This window comes from Pelobates fuscus, chromosome 13 (assembly GCF_036172605.1).
Source record: "Pelobates fuscus isolate aPelFus1 chromosome 13, aPelFus1.pri, whole genome shotgun sequence".
NCBI classification, from domain to species: Eukaryota; Metazoa; Chordata; class Amphibia; order Anura; family Pelobatidae; genus Pelobates; species Pelobates fuscus.
This window is the reverse complement of record NC_086329.1, coordinates 28,092,034-28,114,802: the sequence shown is the minus strand read 5'-3', so window position 1 is coordinate 28,114,802 and position 22,769 is coordinate 28,092,034. Positions and strand designations below refer to the sequence as shown.

The 22,769-nt window shown below is 39.8% G+C and overlaps 1 protein-coding gene across 1 annotated transcript in view; it reads left to right on the top strand.

The window, feature by feature from the left end:
- The window catches only part of SPRED1 (sprouty related EVH1 domain containing 1), a 62,249-nt gene that overhangs the window by 19,163 nt on the left and 20,317 nt on the right, over window positions 1–22,769 (top strand). The window contains exon 2 of the mRNA XM_063439918.1: window positions 19,440–19,614. Coding sequence (XP_063295988.1) covers window positions 19,440–19,614 — 175 coding nt within the window. The remainder of the gene's footprint in view (window positions 1–19,439; window positions 19,615–22,769) is intronic.

Genomic DNA, 22,769 nt, shown 5'->3' with positions numbered 1-22,769 from the left:
TAGCTCCTCCTTGTGTCACGACATTAAGCCAATTCACACTGTTAAGTACTGTCTTTTCATGGTTGTCCGGTGGGTATTTGGGTGACCCTTTTTAGTGACTCGAGGTGTTAATTTGATCATGGGATTAAAAGTGCAACATGTCACACAGTTACAGCAAGTGCCATTGTGTTAATTCAAAATGCAAATGTGACCCCACACTGTGTCATTATAAGCAAAGGTGTAGAAGTCTACAGTGTAGTGTCCTTGTCAATCAAACTTCAAAGTTCCACATAGAACCCTGCAGAATGTTGTAAACCGGTCCCTGAGGGTCACTTGTAGGTGGGAGTCATTAGTTCACCCAGTGTTCTGAATATTGAATAGCATTCACAAAAGAAGCCATTATTTCTATGTGACTCTCTCACTGGAGCTATGGCGAGAATCCAAGGGCATCCCAAATGCTTTCATAACCCACAATATTTACCACTTTTAGATATAGATGTTTCAGTTTTATATTGCGTTTTGAAAACACTTACCGGTATCAATATAGCATAAAACTGCCTGGGGTCTGCTAGTGTATGTAAATGAAAAATTAGTTTTTCCAAAATATATTTTAACTTCCATTTATATCTCATCCAAATATTATTATTATTATTTTTTTTAACATTCAAGGTTTATTGAAATAGGAGTTAACAAATACATGACATAATATGTAAAACAAGACTTGAGTCATATAATACAAAAAAGATAAACATTATAATTGCAGTGCTGTGATCTATTATTAATTTCCAATAAAAAATACCTTTTATCATAATGTCCTTTTTATATTTTTATTTAGACATGTTAGAGCAAGTTCCTGTCTATAGCACATTGCGTGTCACAAGCGGGTGATTAGAAGAGGACAGGGGGGGGGTATAAAAGATTTTAACGGAAGTAAGGCATAAGAAAGGAAGTAGAGGAGAGATAAATAAAAAAAATATGGGGGGGAGAAATAGCCACTGAGATGCACATGCCTGTTCATGGTGGTTGCTAACAGTCAGACTAGGGGAAGTAGCAGAGGCTATGGAGGGGAATGACTTGGTGGTCCGGAGTCAGCGGACCCAGAGGATAACCACTACTTGCAGTGAAATCAGATCGTTTTATGTCTGATAATTATCCAAAGAGAGTAAGATGAGTTCTTCAATTGAGCTTATTTCTACCATTATTGTGGTCTAGTCCTGGACGGTGGGTACGGCACTCGGCCCCAAAAATTTTGGAACAAGGCTGCGGGCAACATTAATGAAGTATGGTCTTAGAATAATGTCCAATTGGGATAGATGAATAGTGCCATATGTACATCTCTGGGGAGAGGGGTGCGGGCACATCTCTAGCAAAGTTATGTACATACTCAACTCTTGATCACTACTATGCTCAAAAATTACTCTTAAAGTGCTTTTCTAACACCTGTTGATTGTACTTACTGTGATCCTGCTAAGTATTATTGGTCCTATAAAAATATAACATTGTGCTATATTATTTAGGTTTACCATAACCAATAACTTACACACGTGCGCAGCATATTAGGAGTGTGCACATTCATTCCCTGTTTGTCAAACAAAATACAATTCCAAGAGGTGTGTGGGTTGACCGCTTGTGTGGTCATGCCTATGTGTCTGTATGTGATGTTTATGGAGAGTCTGTTTTTGTTGTGTCCAGATTCTTCACACACTATATTTGTTGTTTGTCGTCCGTCCCCACCCCTGTCCCCTATACTTTTGGAGACTCTGATTCCAGTTATTTTTGTCTACATCCTTCTACTGCATAATGGTTCAGGGCAGAGGTTTAGACACTCATAGGACACTTTGTGGTTGCAGAGGAGATTGAACTACACGTTTCAATTATTTGTTTGCAGTCTCTCCGAGCATCAGGATAGCTGTTTATTTTATCCTGATGTTTCTTCCTCTTATTGGCCTGCTCCTTGCTCTGTCTGTTGCTTGTTATGAGAGACAACCGGGACAGAATTCAAATGCAAATGCCTCAACAATAACCACTGCTAAACATCGTTACCTCCTGTGTGCTTGAACACATGGCGAAATGCACACACAAAAGGAGCACCTTAGCAGAAAACTGTCTATTTACCTTAGGTCCTCTATACTGAAATGACCATGTATATAATGGACTTTATCCCCTTAAGGACACATGACATGTGTGACATGTCATGATTCCCTTTTATTCCAGAAGGTTGGTCCTTAAGGGGTTAAATCTTTCATGGTTTATGATTGCAAATGTAAAAATACACACCATAACCTAGATCTTTGTCCTTAGCCTGACAACCTCCAGTGGCAATCCAACTTGTAACTGAAAAAAAAGGGAAAGGCCTTCAGGAAGTATCCATCGACTGGTGAAAGCTTATGTTCCCCTTGTAGACTCATTCATGGCTTTCACTTGAAGTAAAAAAGGGTTATGAACCATCAAAAAAAAAAAAAAAAAAAAAAAAACAACCCATCAAAGTGATAAATAAAGTCATTGAACCCATGACTAAGCTTTATTGAGGTGTAGGTTTAAGGTGTCAATCCCTCCCTACCATTCTTTTTTTTGTATTTTTTCACCAAATTTATATTTTTAAAGGACCACTCAAAGCTCCATAACCACTACAGCCCATTGAAGTGGTTATGGTGCATTTTATTCAAGGTATAACAGGTGCCTTCTCAAGATAAGAAGTCAATCCATTTTAGTATAGTTTGACAGATGATCTATTCATGGCACCATAACCATAATGGTAGTTATGATGCTTTAAATGTTCCTTTAAGATGAGCCAATGTACGCCATTTTATATGTACGCCATCTGAAGGACATGAATATGTACTTACTCAATCGACTCCTCGATGTTTTCCAGAGGGCATCCCTTTAAAACCGTTTACACTTATAGTTGTACATACTTCAAAGTAAGTATCCAGTTTTGCAACTCTCCAAATATTGTATCCTTTGAGAGGTTATTGGACAGCAATTCTGAAAATTATTCATAATGAATGTTTTATTTGTTACTGAAGCAGTACAATGCCTTTGAATTAATTTATTTATAAAATATTTTACCAGGATGGATACATTGAGATCTCTCTCGTTTTCAAGTAGGTCCTGGGATGTGAATATCCTATGATGATTGTGAATTCCCCTCTTTATCTTGCATTTCATTCATTATGTGTAACTTCCCATTCAAATGAGGAAATGTTATACTCTGGATTTAACTTTTAGACACCACAGAAAAAAAGCCACCTCTGTGTGATCCCCATTCTAAATTACTGATGCACTATAACCACATTTGTGAGGAACTTGCAGCTATTCTCTAAACTTGATCGTGGAACTAAAGGTTCCTTATTTTTAACAGAAGGGTGAGTTCTGAGAATCTAGAGAGAAAGATTACTTTTATGCTGTTTTCACGGAGTATATGCCCTCTTGCACGTTTTTCACTTGTGAACTTTATACTTTTATTGAATTGCATAATCCAACCCGCTTATAGCATCGAAGTAACATGTGGAAGGATCTTGCACTCCCTGTTGTGATGTTACCTTTAACAGGTCCAGCTATATCTTATAGAACACTGTGGCACCATTATTGACTCAAGTCGGATTTCAAATTGAAGGCCCCGCAGGGTAGCCAAACGGAAAGCAAAGCAGACTTAAATAATTTTACCAGTTTGGCTACTTTGATCTTAAACCTGAAAATCACCTTGAATCACCTTGAATTCACGGTTTCATCTCATTGTCATGAAAAACCTGGTGGGTGTAGTCCGCATCAATTGTGAGGAATTGGCAAGCGAAGTGGACATTCTGGACTAAAAAAGAAAATAATAATAATAATAATATATATATATATACAGAATCCAGCGCACTCTCTTATTAACTAAACAGTGATTTCAAATCTTTAGAGATTGTAATCGTTTTATTTAAAAACACCTCACCTTGGCAAAAAATGTAGCCCTCTTGGTTTCTTTTATATATATATGAGCCAATGTACGCCATTTTATATGTACGCCATCTGAAGGACCTGAATATGTACTGACTCAATCGGCTCCTCGATGTATACCAGAGGGGATCCCTTTTAAAACCGTTTACACTTATAGTTGAACATACTTCAAAGTAAGTATCCAGTTTTGCGACTCTCCAAATATTGTATCCTTTGAGAGGTTATAGGACAGCATTTGAGCTGCATTTCAATTTTGGCTTAAAATAGGCAGTTGCCTCGACACTTTGGTTCATGGTTTAGCGAATAAATCAATAAATTGCTGGTAGGCAAAATGGATTCTGGATAAATATATGTGTATGTATTTATATATATATATATATATATATTATAAATAGTTTATTTCTTGGTAAGTGAGGAAAATTGTTCCTTGAACTATTCTGTGATGGCACTGGTAAATTGTGTATCTTCAAGGCAAGTGTCTCCAAACTGTTTGTTGACATTGTAACTTTTCGAATGCTTTCAATTTAATTATATTTTTTTTATTGATTTACTTTTTTTTTTATTGTATTCATTCTTTTGATAATTTCTAAATAAATGGTCAAAATTCTACTCACACACGTTGAGAGCTTTGCTAAGTCTTAAACCATTCTAGTTGATCAGAATCGTTTTTGTTTTTGTCTTGAGTATTTCAATGTTTTGTTGCTACATGCAATTTTGGTCATTATTTACAACGGTTCGGTCAAGGGCCTACAGGTTGACATACTCTCACAACTGATGTCCATGATGAAAAATGGCGATTTCTAGTAACTTGTTAACCTATTCGGTGCCAGAGGGTTGCAGTGTTTACACTCACCGGCTCCAAATTGGGATTAAAGGCCATTCTTCACAGTTTTTTGGCTAAAGATCTCTTGGTTTAATCTAGCAGAGTGTTCACACATGCGCCTGATTCATAGTCTGCCTCCTAACGTGTCTGGGCTCTTGTACTCATTTTATCTACTTCACTAAACTCTGCAGCAAATGATGAATGATTAACCATTGGACAGAGGGAGCGGCCTGGACAGGAAATGGCTGATAAGAAAGTTCATTGAGAGCTTCTTGCTCGTTAACACTTGCTTTGCCACTACCACAAACGTTTTACGAACCACAGTTGATGTTAACACATTCAGTGCCAAAGGAAAATTGTAGAATAATTGTACAATAGGAACCAAAGGATCGGTTAGAATGTTTGTGCTTTAAATATGATTGCATAGCATTCTTAGAACCTTGGGATTCAGAGCTGTAAGGAGTCTCTGCCTAGCAAGAACGCTTTATTAACTAATTTATTATACATGGCTCTGCAAAACGTTAAGGGTTATGATTCTGTGAATGTACAGAAATGCCTGTCTGTGTTTGTCGACCCTGCCAAGGCTCTCCTTTTAATAAATCAATACCTTGTCCTTTTCTCAAATGGATTGGAAAATTAAGATATGGCGAGTCCTCAAGGTGAGAAGAAGAACTGATGGTTTGGATTCATGGAATCATTGAGTAGAGAACAGGCAATTCTCTTAAACTGAGGTCATATGGACAGTCACTAGACACGGAACACTCTCCATTATGGATTTTGCTCTAATGGCTGATTGACTTTGCCCTTGCCAGTGGCTCCTGCCCAATTCTGTCGTGTTCTATCGCCAGTTCTCTTACCCTGTTCATTTATATGAACAGGAAGAGCAGTCTGCTTTATGTAAGCCATTCTGGCAGTGTTAGGTAGACCTGAAACGCAACACACCTCTGTGGTACTTGCACTTCCTTTGTCCGCTTCCAGGTACTATGGAATAGGCTTGTTTCAAGTGCGGTTCTTTATTCATTGTATATACACCATTCATGCTCCCCTGTATCCTGCATCACATCAGTGCACACAAAATATATATTATCTCATGTTTTTAATGGTTTTTCTTTTGGTTTTAATTTAATTCCCTTGACATACGAAAATCAGGTATTTTCCGGTGTTCCACCATGGAGGTGATTTTAACTATGCATCTTGTTGAATGCTTTGCTCTGAGATGGACATGTTCACTCACTGTGATAAACTCGGCCTTCTTGCAAGTTGTCATGGAAGTCTGCATCGGTTGCCTTCTATGTTTTGGACCACCCTGCTACAGAAGGAGCCTACAAGCTTTAGTATTTTCTCACACTTCATTGAAAGTTCTCCCATTTAAAGGGTCAGTTGTACAAAGGATATGATACAGGAAGTACAGTGGTCCCTGTCTCCCTTTTCAGATAAGCTTAGAACTGCAGCAATTTGCAGAAATCGCTGCAGCTTTAGAATGTCTCGTAGATGATGACATTTAACTTTTAACTCAAAGACCTGTCACGTTTTTAATTGGGGCATGTTGTACGGTATGTACAGTTTGGATTGACCTTCTTTCTTCTCTCAAGCTCTGGCGAGAACCTTCAGCTGACACAGTGTGCATGCGCAATCATTGACACACAGCCTGGTTTCTAAAACCGTGGACTGAGCTGTGAAAAGACAGACATGGTTGCTATCACCTTCTTCAGCAGTTCCACGCAAATTATGTGATGAGTGGAACTGTAGCTGGTGGGCAAACTACACATACACACCACTGGTTTTCAGGCATTTATGGGGCAAAGGAAAAAAGACCAGAATAAGTGGCTCCAGATTGATGGAGCTTTTTCCTGGCCTGGGAGATGTCAAACTTGTTTGTGTAAATGCCAGATTTTTTACTTATTTAAAGGGACACTATAGATTCCCAGACCACTTCATCTCATTGAAGTGGTCTGGGTGCAGTGTGTCTGCCTCCCCTTTAGTCCTGCAATGTAAAACAATGTCGTTTTTGAGAAACTGCCAGTTTACATTGCAATGTTAAGACTGCCTCTGTTATCTTTCTACTAGACCGCTACTAGCGTGGCTTTCTGCTGTTTTGCAGAGTTTGACTCCGTCAAATGACACTGGACGTCCTCGCACTTGGCATGAGGACTTCCAGTGTCTTCTAAATCCCCACGGGAAAGCGTTGATTCAATGCTTTCCTATGGGGAAGGCCTAATGCAGGCATGACGCTCACCTTAAGCACTTTAGTGTTGAGAATACAGCCTTTCATTCCTTACACTATAGTGTTTCTTTAAATCTAAATATGTTTTTCCTTGTATGAATTATGTTTGCATTCTGTTTTCCTTTTCAATGATTCTATGTAAAGGGAGATTTACAAAGACAAACAAAAAAAAGTGCTATTCTGGGGCAAAGTGATAAATAAGGAACAGTCACCATGGAAACCAGTAGAAATGTCTTTCAACATTTAGCACATTAGTACCAAAAATAGCACCTGTTTTTTGTCTCGATGAATCTCCCCCATATTGCTTTGAAAATGGAAGGGGTATCTTCCTGCATATTGTGTCCCTTTAAAACCTTTTGTTACATGTCCCCAAGCCTTGTACAATTAAATGCTCATCTCTAATTGTTAACATAGTTGCTGTGAAAGAGCAGAGACTGGTGAATGAACACTGCCTGCTATACATTCAGAATGACTCATCCAGAGATCACACTGGCCTACAGAAAGGATGTTCGCTTCCCACGCAGATGAAGACTGTGACACATACAGTAGTATCTGCAGCACACACAGCATTCCATCAACCATAAAGGCTTAGTCTACGCACCATAATCACTTCAGATTCCTGAAGGGGTAATGGTGCTAGGACCCTGTCTGTGCAGAATTTCAGCTAAAAGTGGTGCTAGTTCTGTCATCATTTACATTGTCTAATTGCCCATCAGCCAACCGGAAACTTCATTTCAATGGATGTCATGTCCGTTTTGAGCAAATTTTGAGTGCACCACCTGCACACCGCGCGCATAATTTGGGCTAAGCTCCCGCTCCACATAGGGGACAGAGTTGAGCCACGGACAGCGGCATTACTGAGACCTTACCCTGAACTGGGCTATGAGTAGGCTGATGGCAGCTATGGTATGTTTTGCTTGGGACGAGTGGAACTGCTCTTCGGTATAAAGATAGTGAGAGTTTTTTTCCAGGTGTGAGAGTGGTCTGTCTGATCGTACTGTGTGCTATGTCATCGTTTCGTGGTGTGCGCAGCATGTACTTGTAACGTGCTATATGAGCACTTAGGCGCTTTGACATACATTAGTTTTCATTGCGGCCATGCGCTTGGAAGTATTGGAATTAAAGTAATTTGCATTTTATGCTCTGCCATGTAAATACAAACAAAATCTCAACTTTGACTGGTTTTTTTTGGTTTGTTTTTTTTGTGATGTTATGTGTTAGTTTGTAAAATGATTTTAAAATGTGTGAGCAAATCATGGCAACATCGCCGGTGTTATTCACGTGTATTAAGCTTGGGGCTAAATAGTTTTGTGTTCATGAGTTAAAAACTGCTATTACGATCTAAGAAACTAAATTCAATAACATTTTCATCTGACTCCTTAACCCCTTAAGGACCAAACTTCTGGAATAAAAGGGAATCATCACATGTCACACATGTCATGTGTCCTTAAGGGGTTAAGTCTCTCACCGGAATTCTTAGGAAATTTTGTCAGGTCTGTCCTGATCGTGACCGGAAGTTCACAATGTCCTCGTACAAAGCTAAGACAATACTCAATGAAATCCCTTGTTGTTTAGGGAAGTTTACTTGAGGTTTGGAAGTGATGTGAGAGATGAACTGTGTTTTGTCACTCTGCTTGTATACAAGGTGGGGAGACATTCTATGCTCTGATGGAAAGCGATTACAGTTCTGTTTTTGAACAAAAGTTTTCTCACTGTTTGTTCATCCCGGATGTGTTTCCCGCATGTTACACATTTCTTCTCAGTGTCCATATTCAACGTTTCCTTGACGTGTTTAATATTTCCATGGGTCTTATTTATCTGTGCTGGTCAGACATTAAGCATCCGGTCTCTTCAGCAATCTCTCCGATTTTGTATTTTTTTTATTTTTCTATTTTTGTACCCTACACTTCCCTCCCCCTCCGCCCCCCTTTTTTCCTTTTTTTTTTACATTTTTTTTTTTTTCCACAGTCCCCTGCATTAGCCATGAATGAAATCCCAGGTGTTTATAGAAAACTAGTTGCAGGAAGGAGCAGGTAAAAGGAATAGATTAACCATTTGCCCGAGGGGATTTAAAAACAGACTGCGGAAAGGAGATGGAGATAAACATGAAAGAAGGAATGTTTCTTGTTTGTTCTTTGTTGAAGAACAAGAAAAAGACACCCCCACCCACTTAAAATTTTTAAGTCTTACACCACTAGCCAGGCTTTACAAGTTACTAGCCGCTACATGCCTGGAGGCTCCATGTCACATTATCACCAGTTTCTCCTATCCTATTCACATGTATTAATAGGAAGAGCCGTCTGCTTTGTGTAAGCCATTGGGGAAGTGTTACAACGACCTGAAACGCAACACACCTCTATAACACCTGCTCTTACTTTGTTGGCTTCCAGGGGTTTTGGAACAGCCTACTTTCAAGTACGGTTCACTCTCCTGTATCCTGTTTCACATCAGTGCATGTGTTATATAGTAGACATGTGCATTCGTTATTGGACCAATATGATTTCGTCCGAATTTTCGGACCTTTTTCGTAAACGAAAGTCCTACATACGAATTATATACAAAATGAAAGGGAAAATGCATTACCTTTTAGTTTCAGTTCTTTTGTTTAATAGACTCCATGCTGCAGGATAGGCAGATAGTGTTCACCTAATCCATGCGAACGATTCCACCGAACAGTGCTCTTCATGATATAAAGAAACAAACGCATGCGGGGATGGAAGTTTTAGTTCCATGCACTCGACGACCAAACACTGCTGCCTGCGTTCGTGCGAACAAGATGGCTGCCTCCACATGTTTGTGCATACGAACGGCGGCCACCCAGCCGATAACTTAGAACACTGTGTGAATCGTTATTGAGATGTTAACAAGGGCGAGCGGGGTTAATAAGCATACAGGTGGTCTGGATATTTTGTGGTTTTGTTCGGTTACCGTGAACACGGTATTTACCGAACAAAACAGGGAATAGTAAGGGAACACTGTATTCCACTGGCAGGGTGTTATTCCCCCACAGAACGGAGGAGAAACAAAAACTGCTGGTTCTCCCTGCAGCCTGAGACAGGGCCCATTTTAGTTATTTGGGTTCACTATAGGGTAACGGGGGGGACTTGGTTCAGGTTCTCAGCTGTAATCCTCTGAGACTGAAATTCTCAGCTGTAATCCTCTGAGACTGAAATTCTCAGCTGTAATCCTCTGAGCTGGAAGGGAAGCGCTGTTTAGTAGGTCTAGCCCATTCCCCCAGTAACTGGACGACACACAGTTCTGGTAGTTAACTGAGGTTTATTTGGTCACACATGGCTTTTATGCCCAGACCCCTACATGGGGTTTGCAATACAATAAAACCGGGGTATCGATCCCAAGATCCTCTGTGCCTGAGAGATAATTGCATGCGAAAAACCCTCTAATCCAATTACAATACCCCAAAAGTGTCCCCACCATATTCGTGAACCTTACAAAAAGTACATTCCCGGATAGCCCTGATCTGAGTGTACAACATATCCAAAGATCACTCAGATCGGTTCAGTGGAACGGGAATGCCATCGAGGGTAAATTTTGACCGGCCAGACACGAGGCGTTAACCCAAAACAGTTCCAGGAGAATAGGTGTACTGGCCGGTCTCTGTTCGTGGAGTTCCCGTGCGAACACCAAGCAAGGAATTCTTTTCATTTCAGGATACAAATGCTCCCCGTGTTCGGTTGTTTTTTTGTGCATGCGCAGTGTTATTTTCATTCTAATGGGTGAAAACAAATTATTTTTTATCGAATTTTGTCCAAAAAACAAATGTTTTACAGACTAAAATCAGAATGAACAAATGTAATTTTTATTCAGTATCAATTCATTTGTATGAAATGAAAATTTCACTGGTGCTCACGTCTATAATATAGTATCTCGTGTTTATCATGATTTTTTTTATTCAACTCCCATGACCTTTTGGAGATACGGTGTTGTTCTGTGTTCCACCATGGAGGTAAATATATATATGCATGTTGCTGCATTTGTTATTCTACTGATGTACTGCAGTGATTCTAACTCAATGACTGTGATACAAAACCCGGCCTTGTAAAACTGGCATGGCAAAAAAGGTGTGTGTGTGTGTATGTGTATATATATATATATATATATATATATATATATATATATATATATATATATATATATATATATATATATATATGTATGTATATATATGTATGTATATGTGTGTGTGTGTGTGTGTGTGTGTATGTATGTATGTATATGTGTATATATATGTATATATATATATATATGTATATAGATATATAGAGAGAGATATGTGTGTGTGTGTATGTACAGGGCTGGTGCAAGGATTTCTGCCGCCCTAGGCAAAGATCCATTTTGCTGCCCCTGCATGTCACTCACTCACTGACAGACACACACACGCTGACACACATTCATTCACTCACTCACTGACACAGGCATTCACTCACTCACTGACACAGGCATTCACTCACTCACTGACACAGACATTCACTCACTCACTGACACAGACATTCACTCACTCACTGACACAGACATTCACTCACTCACTGACACAGACATTCACTCACTCACTGACACAGACATTCACTCACTCACTGACACAGACATTCACTCACTCACTGACACAGACATTCACTCACTCACTGACACAGACATTCACTCACTCACTGACAGACATTCACTCACTCACTGACACAGACATTCACTCACTCACTGACACAGACATTCACTCACTCACTGACACAGACATTCACTCACTCACTGACACAGACATTCACTCACTCACTGACACAGACATTCACTCACTCACTGACACAGACATTCACTCACTCACTGACACAGACATTCACTCACTCACTGACACAGACATTCACTCACTCACTGACACAGACATTCACTCACTCACTCACTGACACAGACATTCACTCACTCACTCACTGACACAGACATTCACTCACTCACTCACTGACACAGACATTCACTCACTCACTCACTGACACAGACATTCACTCACTCACTCACTGACACAGACATTCACTCACTCACTCACTGACACAGACATTCACTCACTCACTCACTGACACAGACATTCACTCACTCACTCACTGAGACAGACACTCACTCACTCACTCACTGAGACAGACACTCACTCACTCACTCACTGAGACAGACATTCACTCACTCACTCACTCACTGAGACAGACATTCACTCACTCACTCACTGAGACAGACATTCACTCACTCACTCACTGAGACAGACATTCACTCACTCACTCACTGAGACAGACATTCACTCACTCACTGACACAGACATTCACTCACTCACTGACACAGACATTCACTCACTCACTGACACAGACATTCACTCACTCACTGACACATTCACTCACTGACACATTCACTCACTGACACATTCACTCACTGACACATTCACTCACTGACACATTCACTCACTGACACATTCACTCACTGACACATTCACTCACTGACACATTCACTCACTGACACATTCACTCACTGACACACACACACACACACACACACACACGCACTTACTGACAAACTCTCACCTCCCTGGTGTCCAGTGTGGGGCAGCCTGTCACTCCTCCCGCCCACTGTTTAGTACGTTGGGGCTGGAATGACATCATATTCTGGCTCCCGGCATCACAGAGGTCGCGCGAGGGAGGAGTGAGAGGCTGCAAGAAGAGCCTCCCTCACCGCCTGCATTCTCCTCCGGACACAGACATTTGATGGCAGAGCAGGCACCTGTCATTAAGGTAAGAAAGTGCCATACTGTGACAGGGCTACTCTGGGCGCCCCCACCTTCGGGCGCTTGGAGTAGTGGCCCGGCGCTGAGGGGGGCGGCTCTAGAGTCGCTCGCACAGCACTGTGGCCCAAGACAGGGGAAGCCCAGCAGGCTGGCGCCCTAGGCGAATGCCTATTTCACCTAACGGTGATGCCGGCCGTGTGTGTATGTGTGTGTGTTTGTGCTTTAGGGTGCACAAGGCTGTGCACGCCTATGTATACATCTAAAATTAAAATGGCATTTTAGTCAAAAAACTATAACTAAAACTAAATTGTAATTTGCTGCCAAAATTGACATTGCACAGAGGGTTCTGTGGAAGGGAAAAAAAGTGACATACTGTGGCTTGGGATAGAGACCCCAAAGGGACTGGGAGGACACAAAGAGACACAGAGGGGCTGCAGAATGGGCAAAAGAGACAGAAAGAGGCTTTAACTAAACCCATTAGATTTTAGTCGTGCCGACTAAAATACGATTAAAACTAAAATGTCTTTTTAGATAAAAGACTATGACTAAAACTATATTGAAAATTGACGCCAAAACTAACAGTGATTTCAGCAAGGTAAAGTACTTTGTGTGTTTGCAGTGTCCCTTTTAACAGCAGGAATAAAAGCAGTCTTTGACAATCCATACCGAGTCTAGTAAGTGTACTCTTTCAATCTGAGATCGGAGAATATATACGGTATGTAATATTAAGCACGTGAATAATGTGGGTGATGTTCTGTGTGGGTTGTTGAGGGGCAGTTGTAGCATGGAGATGCTGTGCCTTGCTTATAGCTCAACCAAACCGTTGTCACGGAAACAGCTTTTCTCTTTTTGAAGGTTTTTTTTTTTTTTTTTCTTCAGCTTAGAGATAAAACTGCACTTAGTGTCTCTGCAGTTGGTGTTTGTGTAATCTGTATATTGAATTCACTGTATAAATGGTAAGTATTTACATGAAACCAACTCCTTGTCCTGCGTAACATGGCAAAGCCCCCTTTTAATTTGCAAATAATTTAATCAGTAGATTGTGCCAGATGGACAGATTTGCATATTTTAATTAAAAAATAAAATTGAAAAAAGTTGACTTTTTTTGTACGTGCCTCACCTGGTATCCTAAAAACTAAAAGTCAATTGAAGCAAGCGGAACATGTCGGAAAGTCTATTAAACTGCAGAATTAAAAAAAATATAAGGATTTACTTTAAAAAAAAATAGCTTTTCTGATCTATGAGCATTTATTATCTTCTACTTTAACAGAGTCTAAATTATATGCAGCATTGACCATAAGCATCATGGGTAATGTAGTGCGTAGATGACTGGAGTACCAGAATATAGTCATTCTTTTATGAGAAGCTTGCTTTTTTGGTGCCCTCATTCATGGTGTGTGAACTCTTCTGCCCGAGTCTGTGAATGGCATTTTCTGCGTTTCCTTGTGTTATTCGTACTAACAGTGCCCGGAGGAAGGAAACTGTTACATAAAATATGAATGCTGAGTGAGACACATGGTTCAGGGCAGAATCTGCACTCTCTGCTTTGTCCTTGTCATCGTAATCCTGTTTGAAGCAATGACGGAGACCTCTTTTAGGCCAACATGTAAAATTTCCATTAGAACCCAGGCCTTGCCATGTACCCTGCATGAGGGACTTCTTCGAGCTAATCGAATAAATGTAGGTTTTAGAATGATTCATTTCCAATCTGAAAAGGGGCTACAAATATATGTTTTTTGTTTTGGGAGGCGGGGAAGGGGGCACATACGTACGCATGAACTGTCCATATCTGAATGTATCACTATCAAGCATTACAATGAGCATCAATTGGACTTTTCTCCCGATTATTGATATTTTCCCAAGCATACTTCGACAGAATAATTGTAATCCAATCCTATACCTCACCTCACCACTCGTTACTGTGCTTAACAAACTGGGTACAGAGAGACTAAGTGGCAGTCAAACATTTTGACTTTTTAGGTTTCCTCCCTAAACACAAAATTGTAAAGTAAATTGATAACAAAACTAAAAATTAAACAAAAAAAAACAAGTCTTTAACTATGCTATATCCACAGCTTATTTTAACCCAGATTTTTTTTTCTATATGGTTTAAAGGTGTATCTGTGTATTGTAAAGCGCTACGGAATCTGTTGGCGCTATATAAATGGCAATAATAATAATAAAGTAACAGGTTTATTGTGTTATACTATTCGGGGGCTTTTACTAAATTGCCTAACTGAACTGCAAGCATAGCTGACTGACAATCTTTTCAGTTTTTATTTTGACCTTAAATTTGAAATTCACGTTGAATTCTCTTTTTAGGGACTATATGTGTTGGTGTATCAATATATAAACCGATAGGATATAAAGTATCACGTATACACATAAACTGACTTCAAACACAATAAGTGCACTACAAAGTAACGATTGCCTCCCATCCTTTAGGCTTCATTATTAATGTCTCTTTTATTTTCTGAACAGTCACATCACTGTTACATCTGGCTAGGCTTTTTTTCCATTACTGAAATTCATCATCTGTGTCTATCCATCACTAAAACACTAACGCTTGTTCTTATCCTGTCTTGTCTTGCCTTTATAAGCGCTCTAAATTCAGCCTGCTAACCTACAGCCTATTGAAAATTCTGCTGTGAGGATAAGATCTCTGTCCCGTCAATTTGTCTTTGCATCCTTCCTGATGAAATCTCTCTCCTGCCCCCTATTAAATTTCAGATCCACAACACAACTCGTCTTATATTATTCAAAGCCCTTTACTTCCTTGCCCCTCCCTTGGAGTTAATCTTTCCCCGTGCCCACTCCTTCTGCCTGCACAACTCAAATGTTCTGGGCAGAATGTTCAGTCTGTCGTTTAAAGGCACAGATCCTCTTAAAGCACATGGAGGGCAGCCAGAGCTGCATTGAGTTTAGTAATGCTCCCAGCCGCCCATTGCCTGTTCTGCTTGTGGTCTATCAAAATAGAGAACTCAAACAGAAGGCAGACATGCTGCTGCAGGCATTGTACATTCGCACGATAGTAGTTGCATTGTTCAGACCTAGTTTTTAAACAACCTTGATTAGGGATGCATTCCAGTAAGGTGATACTACGCACTCCTTATGCGGGCTGCTTTTATTTACGTCTAGTCGCATGCACTTAAAGGGTTACTTTAAACCTTTGGAGCGGGGGGAGGGGTGCTCTACCAGTATAAAATACAATTTTGGGTACTATGTGGGAGGCCCCTGCACCCCACTCCGATTGCTCTAAAACCTGAAATAAAAGCTGTTTTTTTTTTTTGTTTTTTTTTAACTCGCCTTGAATCCAGCACCAGACGAATGTCCTAGCGTTGACTTTCACAGGGCTGCACGCGGTCCAATCACAGGTTTTTCACAGAATTTACACAAATATCCCGTGTGCTGGGAGTACAGCGAACCCCCAGCACACAATTAAAAATATCTCTGTAAGTGCACTGCACATACTGACTCCTGCCGCCACGGCCATTTCAAATCTCTGAAGTGGTCATGGTGTTTGGACTAACCCTTTAATTATTCTTCTGGTGGTCTTTCTAGAGTATCTAATTAGTCCACAATCTTCGCAGTCTGGGGTATTTTTCTTATACCTTATTAGTTGTATGTTGTATGGTATTTGGCTGGTACATGATTTTCCTTGTATGTAGCAAGTACTGTATAGTAAGTTGCTGTTATGTGTCATTCCTTTTATGTTGTAAGTATGGTAAGGCATGGATTAGTAGCTGCAGTATGCAATTGGTCAAATTAAACTTCAGTAAAGACAAATCTCCCAATTATACTTTATAATTGCCTGAAACTAATGGGAGTCATTCTACTGGACGGTTGGAAAACATTTTTCTTCCAACAAACTTTGCCTGTGCCTCTATATTGTGTGTATGTATAATAACATTTGTATAGTGTCTGATTTCACATGTATCTGGTTTGTAATCTCCCACATATGTCGGTTACTATACAGAATTGTGGTGGTGGTGGTAGTGTTTCATGTTTATCTTTTCATCAAGCGTTTGGCTTTGAAGTATATTTTTGTCCTCAAGAAATCAGTCTGTCAACATTCTGTCTCATTTCTTTCTGTGTTCCACCAAGCAGATTTGTAGTTTGAGTATTTTTTTTTTTTTTAAAGGATACTCTGAGCACCATAACCACAACAAAACTTTATAGTCATCAGTCCCCCTGTCACCGACCTAACAGTAGTTTGCACGAAAACAGGAGTATAATGCACACACTAAAAAGGGTACCTCCTACAGCATGATACCTCCTACAGCAGGATCCAGAAAGGTAGGGTCAATCCCTGGAGACATCAAATGGAAGAAAAGTTAAATATCCAGGCACACCTGAGTTTGCTTTTAAAAGGCAATCTTTATTGGGAACAAAATAGTGGAGACAACGTTGCGGCTCCTCTTTGAGACTTGATATAGTTTCAGAGAGAAGCTGAAATGTTGTCTCCACTTTTTTGTTCCTTAATAAAAGACTGCCTTCTAGAAGGAACCTCGGGAGAGCCTGGATATCTTTTTTTCCACCAACCAAACTGTGAACTGTCCTATTTAAGAAGTTTGCCATTCGACTCTGTCTCGTGCCCGTAAAATTAAGGTTCATACTTCCACATTGTCCTGCAGATCCACTGGCTGAGAGTGACAGCTTATGGCGGTTTATAAATGTTCACCTTGATGCTATTGGCGTATTTTCCGAACACAGTCCTTACCAGGACTGCACAGACGAGTCCCAATAGGGAAAAACATCTGTCCACACCTATGTCTTGCTTTATAGATTCTAACCCATACTTTGGACCAGTGGTTCCCAAACCAGCCTTCATGACCCAGCAACAGTCCTGGGTTTGTCAATATCTCCATTGAAGTAGAAGAGGACAATACAAAAATCCTGGTCTATTTCTGGACCATGAAGATTGGTTTTGGGAACCACTGCACCAGACCAAAAAGCTATTTATAAAATAGCAGGCGATTGCTGAGGGAACCTGCTGAAATTAAAACAGGAATTCTAAAAAGTTGCAATGTTTTTTATCCTAATTTGCATGTTTCCCAGGGCTTTCTGGGAGTATTATAAAGCAGTTTGTTAGAGTTGCAGTCGTGGGGCAGATTTAAAAATTTGCTTTATGATACGTCCGGTGAAGGTTATACACACATGCGTGTGCATGGATTTCTCTTCTTCCCAACTTGTATCTTATATTTTTATTGAAATTTGAATGACACGTTTTTGGTATAAATTTTGTCTTTTACATTGAAGGCAGTCTCTGTACACATGATGAGGTTTTATTATTTCTCTTCTAGACAATCTCACTGATTAAAATTATATGTCATTTCAAACTGGTCTTACTCTGTGTGATGATGTCTCCTTCTTGGAGACATTGTAATTCAATTCATAACAGGTTTTTCTGGGAAGAAGTCTCATATCAGAATGTGGTCTTGTTTCCATAGAGGCAATCTCATTGATTTAAATGGTGTCTTATTTCTTTTAGATTCATTATGAGAATGTCTCCTGTGTTAGTGGCAATCTCGTCCCTTAACGTGGCATCTGATTTCTCTTGCAGCTGGTTTCATCAAATGCAACGATACCTTATTGTTTTGATCATTATTCTGAAATGTGGTCTGAATAAACAAAAAAAAAACATTTTACACATTTAAATGGTGTGCACATTTTTTTCATGGGAGACTCACATTGGAGCAGTGTCTTATGCATAAAGAATGTAGTTGTTCACAACATTCGTATGTAGTAGATATTCCGTTACTACTGAGATATACATTCCATTGCAGTTCAGCAATAGCTAAAAGACCTTGGTTATGAAGTCCCCATATTTTTGTGATCATTGTCATCATTCACATTTAGGCTGGAAGAAAGGAGATTTCATCTAAGGCAAAGAAAAGGTTTTTTTACAGTAAGAGCAATAAGGATATGGAATTCATTGCCGGAAGAGGTGGTTTTGTCAGAGTCTATACAGATGTTTAAGTTGCAATTGGATAAATACTTGCAAAAACATAACATACAGGGATACAATTTCTAATTAGTGGGGTAATAGCTACTTGATCCAAGGAGACATCTGACTGCTATTTTGGGGTCAAGAAGTAATTTTTTCCTAGTTTGTTGCAAAATTGGAAGCGCTTCAGACTGGGTTTTTTGCCTTCTTTTGGATCGACAGCAAAAGCATATGTGAGGAAGGCTGAACTTGATGGACGCAAGTCTCTTTTCAGCTATGTAACTATGTAACTATTCTACTACATATGTTTCCAGAGACTGGGCTTAGACCAACTGGCCAACAGTTCTTGCTTGCTTTCATGATTGTTTCACATGGACTAAGTAATGAGTTACTGCTAATCATGTTAGAATGAAAGTTGCAACTATTGGTGGATTAAGGCAACAGTTGGAGAACATGTTTTAGGAGACCGCCTCTTACACCTGGGGGATCACCTGTAAATAACCCTCCAAGGAGAAATAATCCCGCCTTGCCCTTCTGATATGCATGTAACGGAAATGAACAAACAAACTCTAACAACGGAATGTTTTAACAGTGGATTGTATTGTTTTGGGGTTTTTTTTTTGCACAAATTAACACAAACAATACATATCTAATTGTGAAGAGGTAATTTCTGTACTTAACTCGTTTTGTGTCTGCAAGACTTTGTGCTGTCACCATTGACACCTTAACTCAAGTGCATTTGTTTCTCTGTCTCTTTCAGTGACAGTTACGCACGTGTGCGAGCTGTGGTTATGACACGGGATGACTCGAGTGGTGGATGGCTGCCACTCGGAGGAGGTGGACTCAGCTGTGTCACCGTGTACAAAGCTCTCCATCCTGAAGAGAACGGGTGTGCGGATTTCATTGTTCATGGAGAGAGGCTCAGAGACAAAACCGTAAGATAATCAACCATGTTTAAACTTGTCATTGTCACCTGTCCTTAGCTGTCACGTGTGCAGTGTCCTGTGTTACTCTGTATTCTGCCTTAGTGTCCAAGCTTGCCTTTGAATTACCTGAGTATTTGCCCCACACTTTGTCCAAAATTATGTCATTGTTCCTTATGTTTCTGAGCTTCAGCTCTCTTAATCTCGTAACCTATATTTTTCTTTACTCTGTAGGCCTCCCTAACGTGCCTATTTGTCTTATCTCTTTCAATCCATGCATCCCACATCTTTGCTTGTCATGCTTGTCCTATTCCTAAACATGATTGTTTGTTTCTTTACATAATGTCATCAACATTCCTTCTCTCATTTTATTATTTTTTTTTTTAATTATTATTTTTTTTTTTTTTTTTGCTTATTCCAGTTTTAGCCCATCCTAACACTGTTTGTCTCCTCAACGCAAGTGTCAATTTTTACACCTGCAGTTTTCTGTGTTCGGGATACCTGGGTTGCATTTTTTTATACCTTTGCTTCCAGCTGCTATATGTGCCCCTGTCCCTTTCCACTTCTCTCCTGTTGACCGTATAAGAGGGAACGTGAGCGGGTATAGGCATCTTTTACAAATCTCCCATTTAGTATGTCGTGCGTCTGCAATGCTACAGGAACGTCTTCGCAACTTGTGTGTATTTCAACGCAGAAACATGTACTGCACTTATTTCATACTGTCACGTTGTATAGGGTCGATTTTGTTTCTAGTCTCGGAATAATAGAATGTAAAACAGGGATGGCTTAATGTAGATCTCACAGTAGTCCTATAAGTACTGGGACCTCCCTTTTGGTCACTCATTATACCTCATAGTCCAGGATGTATAAAGAATGTTGATATATAGAAAAAATGCTATCGGTAAGGTCTTCAGATTGCACACATTTCCAGGTTTTTGGCACACTGTCAATCGTGGTAGTTGGTCCAGAAATTGGATTGATGCAGGAAAGCACTGAAAATAAGCATGTTTTTATTCACAATATTCTGGCAGGAACTAGTATAAAAAATAGGAGCATATGGACAGAATGAATGTTCCTCACTGTGTGTGGAAAGTGGTTTTGTTTTTTGTTCCCCACCAGCCCTTGGATGTACTAATGCAGGTTGGCACGTCTGCTTCCTGATGTAGAGCAAGTCATCATAGGTTCACCTGAGGCATATGTTCGTCTCTGGTCCGGATTCTGGGCATATCATTTTGAAGGGATTTAAGTGCATCTGATGTTCTTGAGCTTTTCTTTGGCTTTTTGAGAGTGATGAGAGTTAAAGTGTAGTGGTCGCCTGGGATAAAGAAACTAAAAGGAAAAAAAACCTGAGACAATATGGAGTATTCCAAAGAGAAAAGTGATAATCCTGCCTGATAATATTCTCCTCCCGACAGTAATCAAAGAATTGATAAACAGACATTATTAGGTATGGTACAATGAAATAAAATAGCAAGTAAATGTTTCCATTTACCCCTTCTGTAACTGTGACTAACTAGCTCCTCTGTAGTATGTTGAATTAAGACTTTACAGAAGCACATAGCTTGATAAAAACCTGAATTTGGTTTATCCATAACTGTTACATTGTAACATTCTAAACACTGTGCTATTTAATCTCTATTAATTGTTACACATGCTATTTTATTATGCTACACTGTACCGATCATGTCTGTTTAAAGGAACACTACAGGGTCAGGAACACAAACATTCCTGACGCTATAGTGGCTTGCCCCGCCCCCCTCAGCCCCTCAACCTTATTTTCAGCACCGCCCCCTTGGTGACATCATTATAATTGCTGATTTAAGCCAATCCAATGCTTTCCCCCATTGATTAAAATCTACATTGAATCTATGCATCTCTATAGATATAGAGATGCATAGATATATAGAAAAATTCAGCTTCCCCACGCTGAACGGCAGTGCTGCCTACTGTGCAGCACTGAGCCAGGAAGCCCCCTCCAGTGGCCATCTAAGGAGTGGCCACTTGAAGGTGTCCCTAGGGGCAATTTAAACACTGCCTTTTCTCTGAAAATGTAGTGTTTGCATGAAAATGCCTGCATATAATGATTATACTCACCAGAACAACTACATTAAGCTTTTGGGATAGTCTATTTTCTTTGTTTTTTACTTTTAGTTTCTTTAATCTAGTATTACGGTTAAGCCCTCAGACAGTCGTGGTCTGGCATTTGGGCACTAAGTTGTCTTAGAGTCCATCTCCTTTCTTTGTAGTTAGGCTAAGCACATAAATGGTTGTTTTGGCATTTATAATTTCCATATATTTAAAGGTGAACATAAAATATTGAAGATCACTTACAACTTGTGCTATCTTTCTTTTTCATTTATAAAACGTGATGCTCTGATTTCTTGTAAATTCTCATTAAAGATTTAGTGAATTACTTGATTATTTAGTTCAGTCCTGGCACAGCCAGGGCATGAAATGTAAATGAGGATGAGAATTAGAAAAGGCAGAATAAATGAGGTTGGTTATTTTTGACATTTCATTTTATTTTTCACAACTAACAAATACATATTTTTAGCACTCTTTATTTCAAAATTATTTTAAGAATTTTTTGAAGACCAGAAAAAGGGTTAAGAAACACTAGAACTGTCTATAATATCTACCAAAACAGTTGGTACAAACATGGGTTTGAGGATGCATTGTAAGGGGTAGCACACATGTAGTAAAGTGATCAGTTTTGATTGATTCTTTATGGGTATACGCTATACACCAAACCCCTTTAGCTTAATGAAGCAGATTTTGTGTATATGACATGCCCCTGTTGTCTCACTGCTCAATTCTCTGCCATTTAGGTTTTAAATCAATTTGTTTATATTTATGCAGCTGTAGCCACACCTCCCCTGGCTGTAACTCTCACAGACTCCATGAAAAAAAAAAGTTTTTTGTTGTTTTTTTTAAAATCAGATGTGACAGCACAGTGTGTTTATTTTAGTTTTATTCTCTTGAGCTTTAACCTCACACAGGAGAATCCTGTAGACAGTGGCGTACACATGATCCATGGGGCCCTGGGTTGAAAACAGATCTTTCTCCCCCCCCCCCCCCCCCCCGGTTACACCGCGTGGGCCGGCCGCAACACATGGCGGTGAGCACCCGGTCGCAGGGGTCTGCAGGACGGCCAGGCCCCCTGGGGT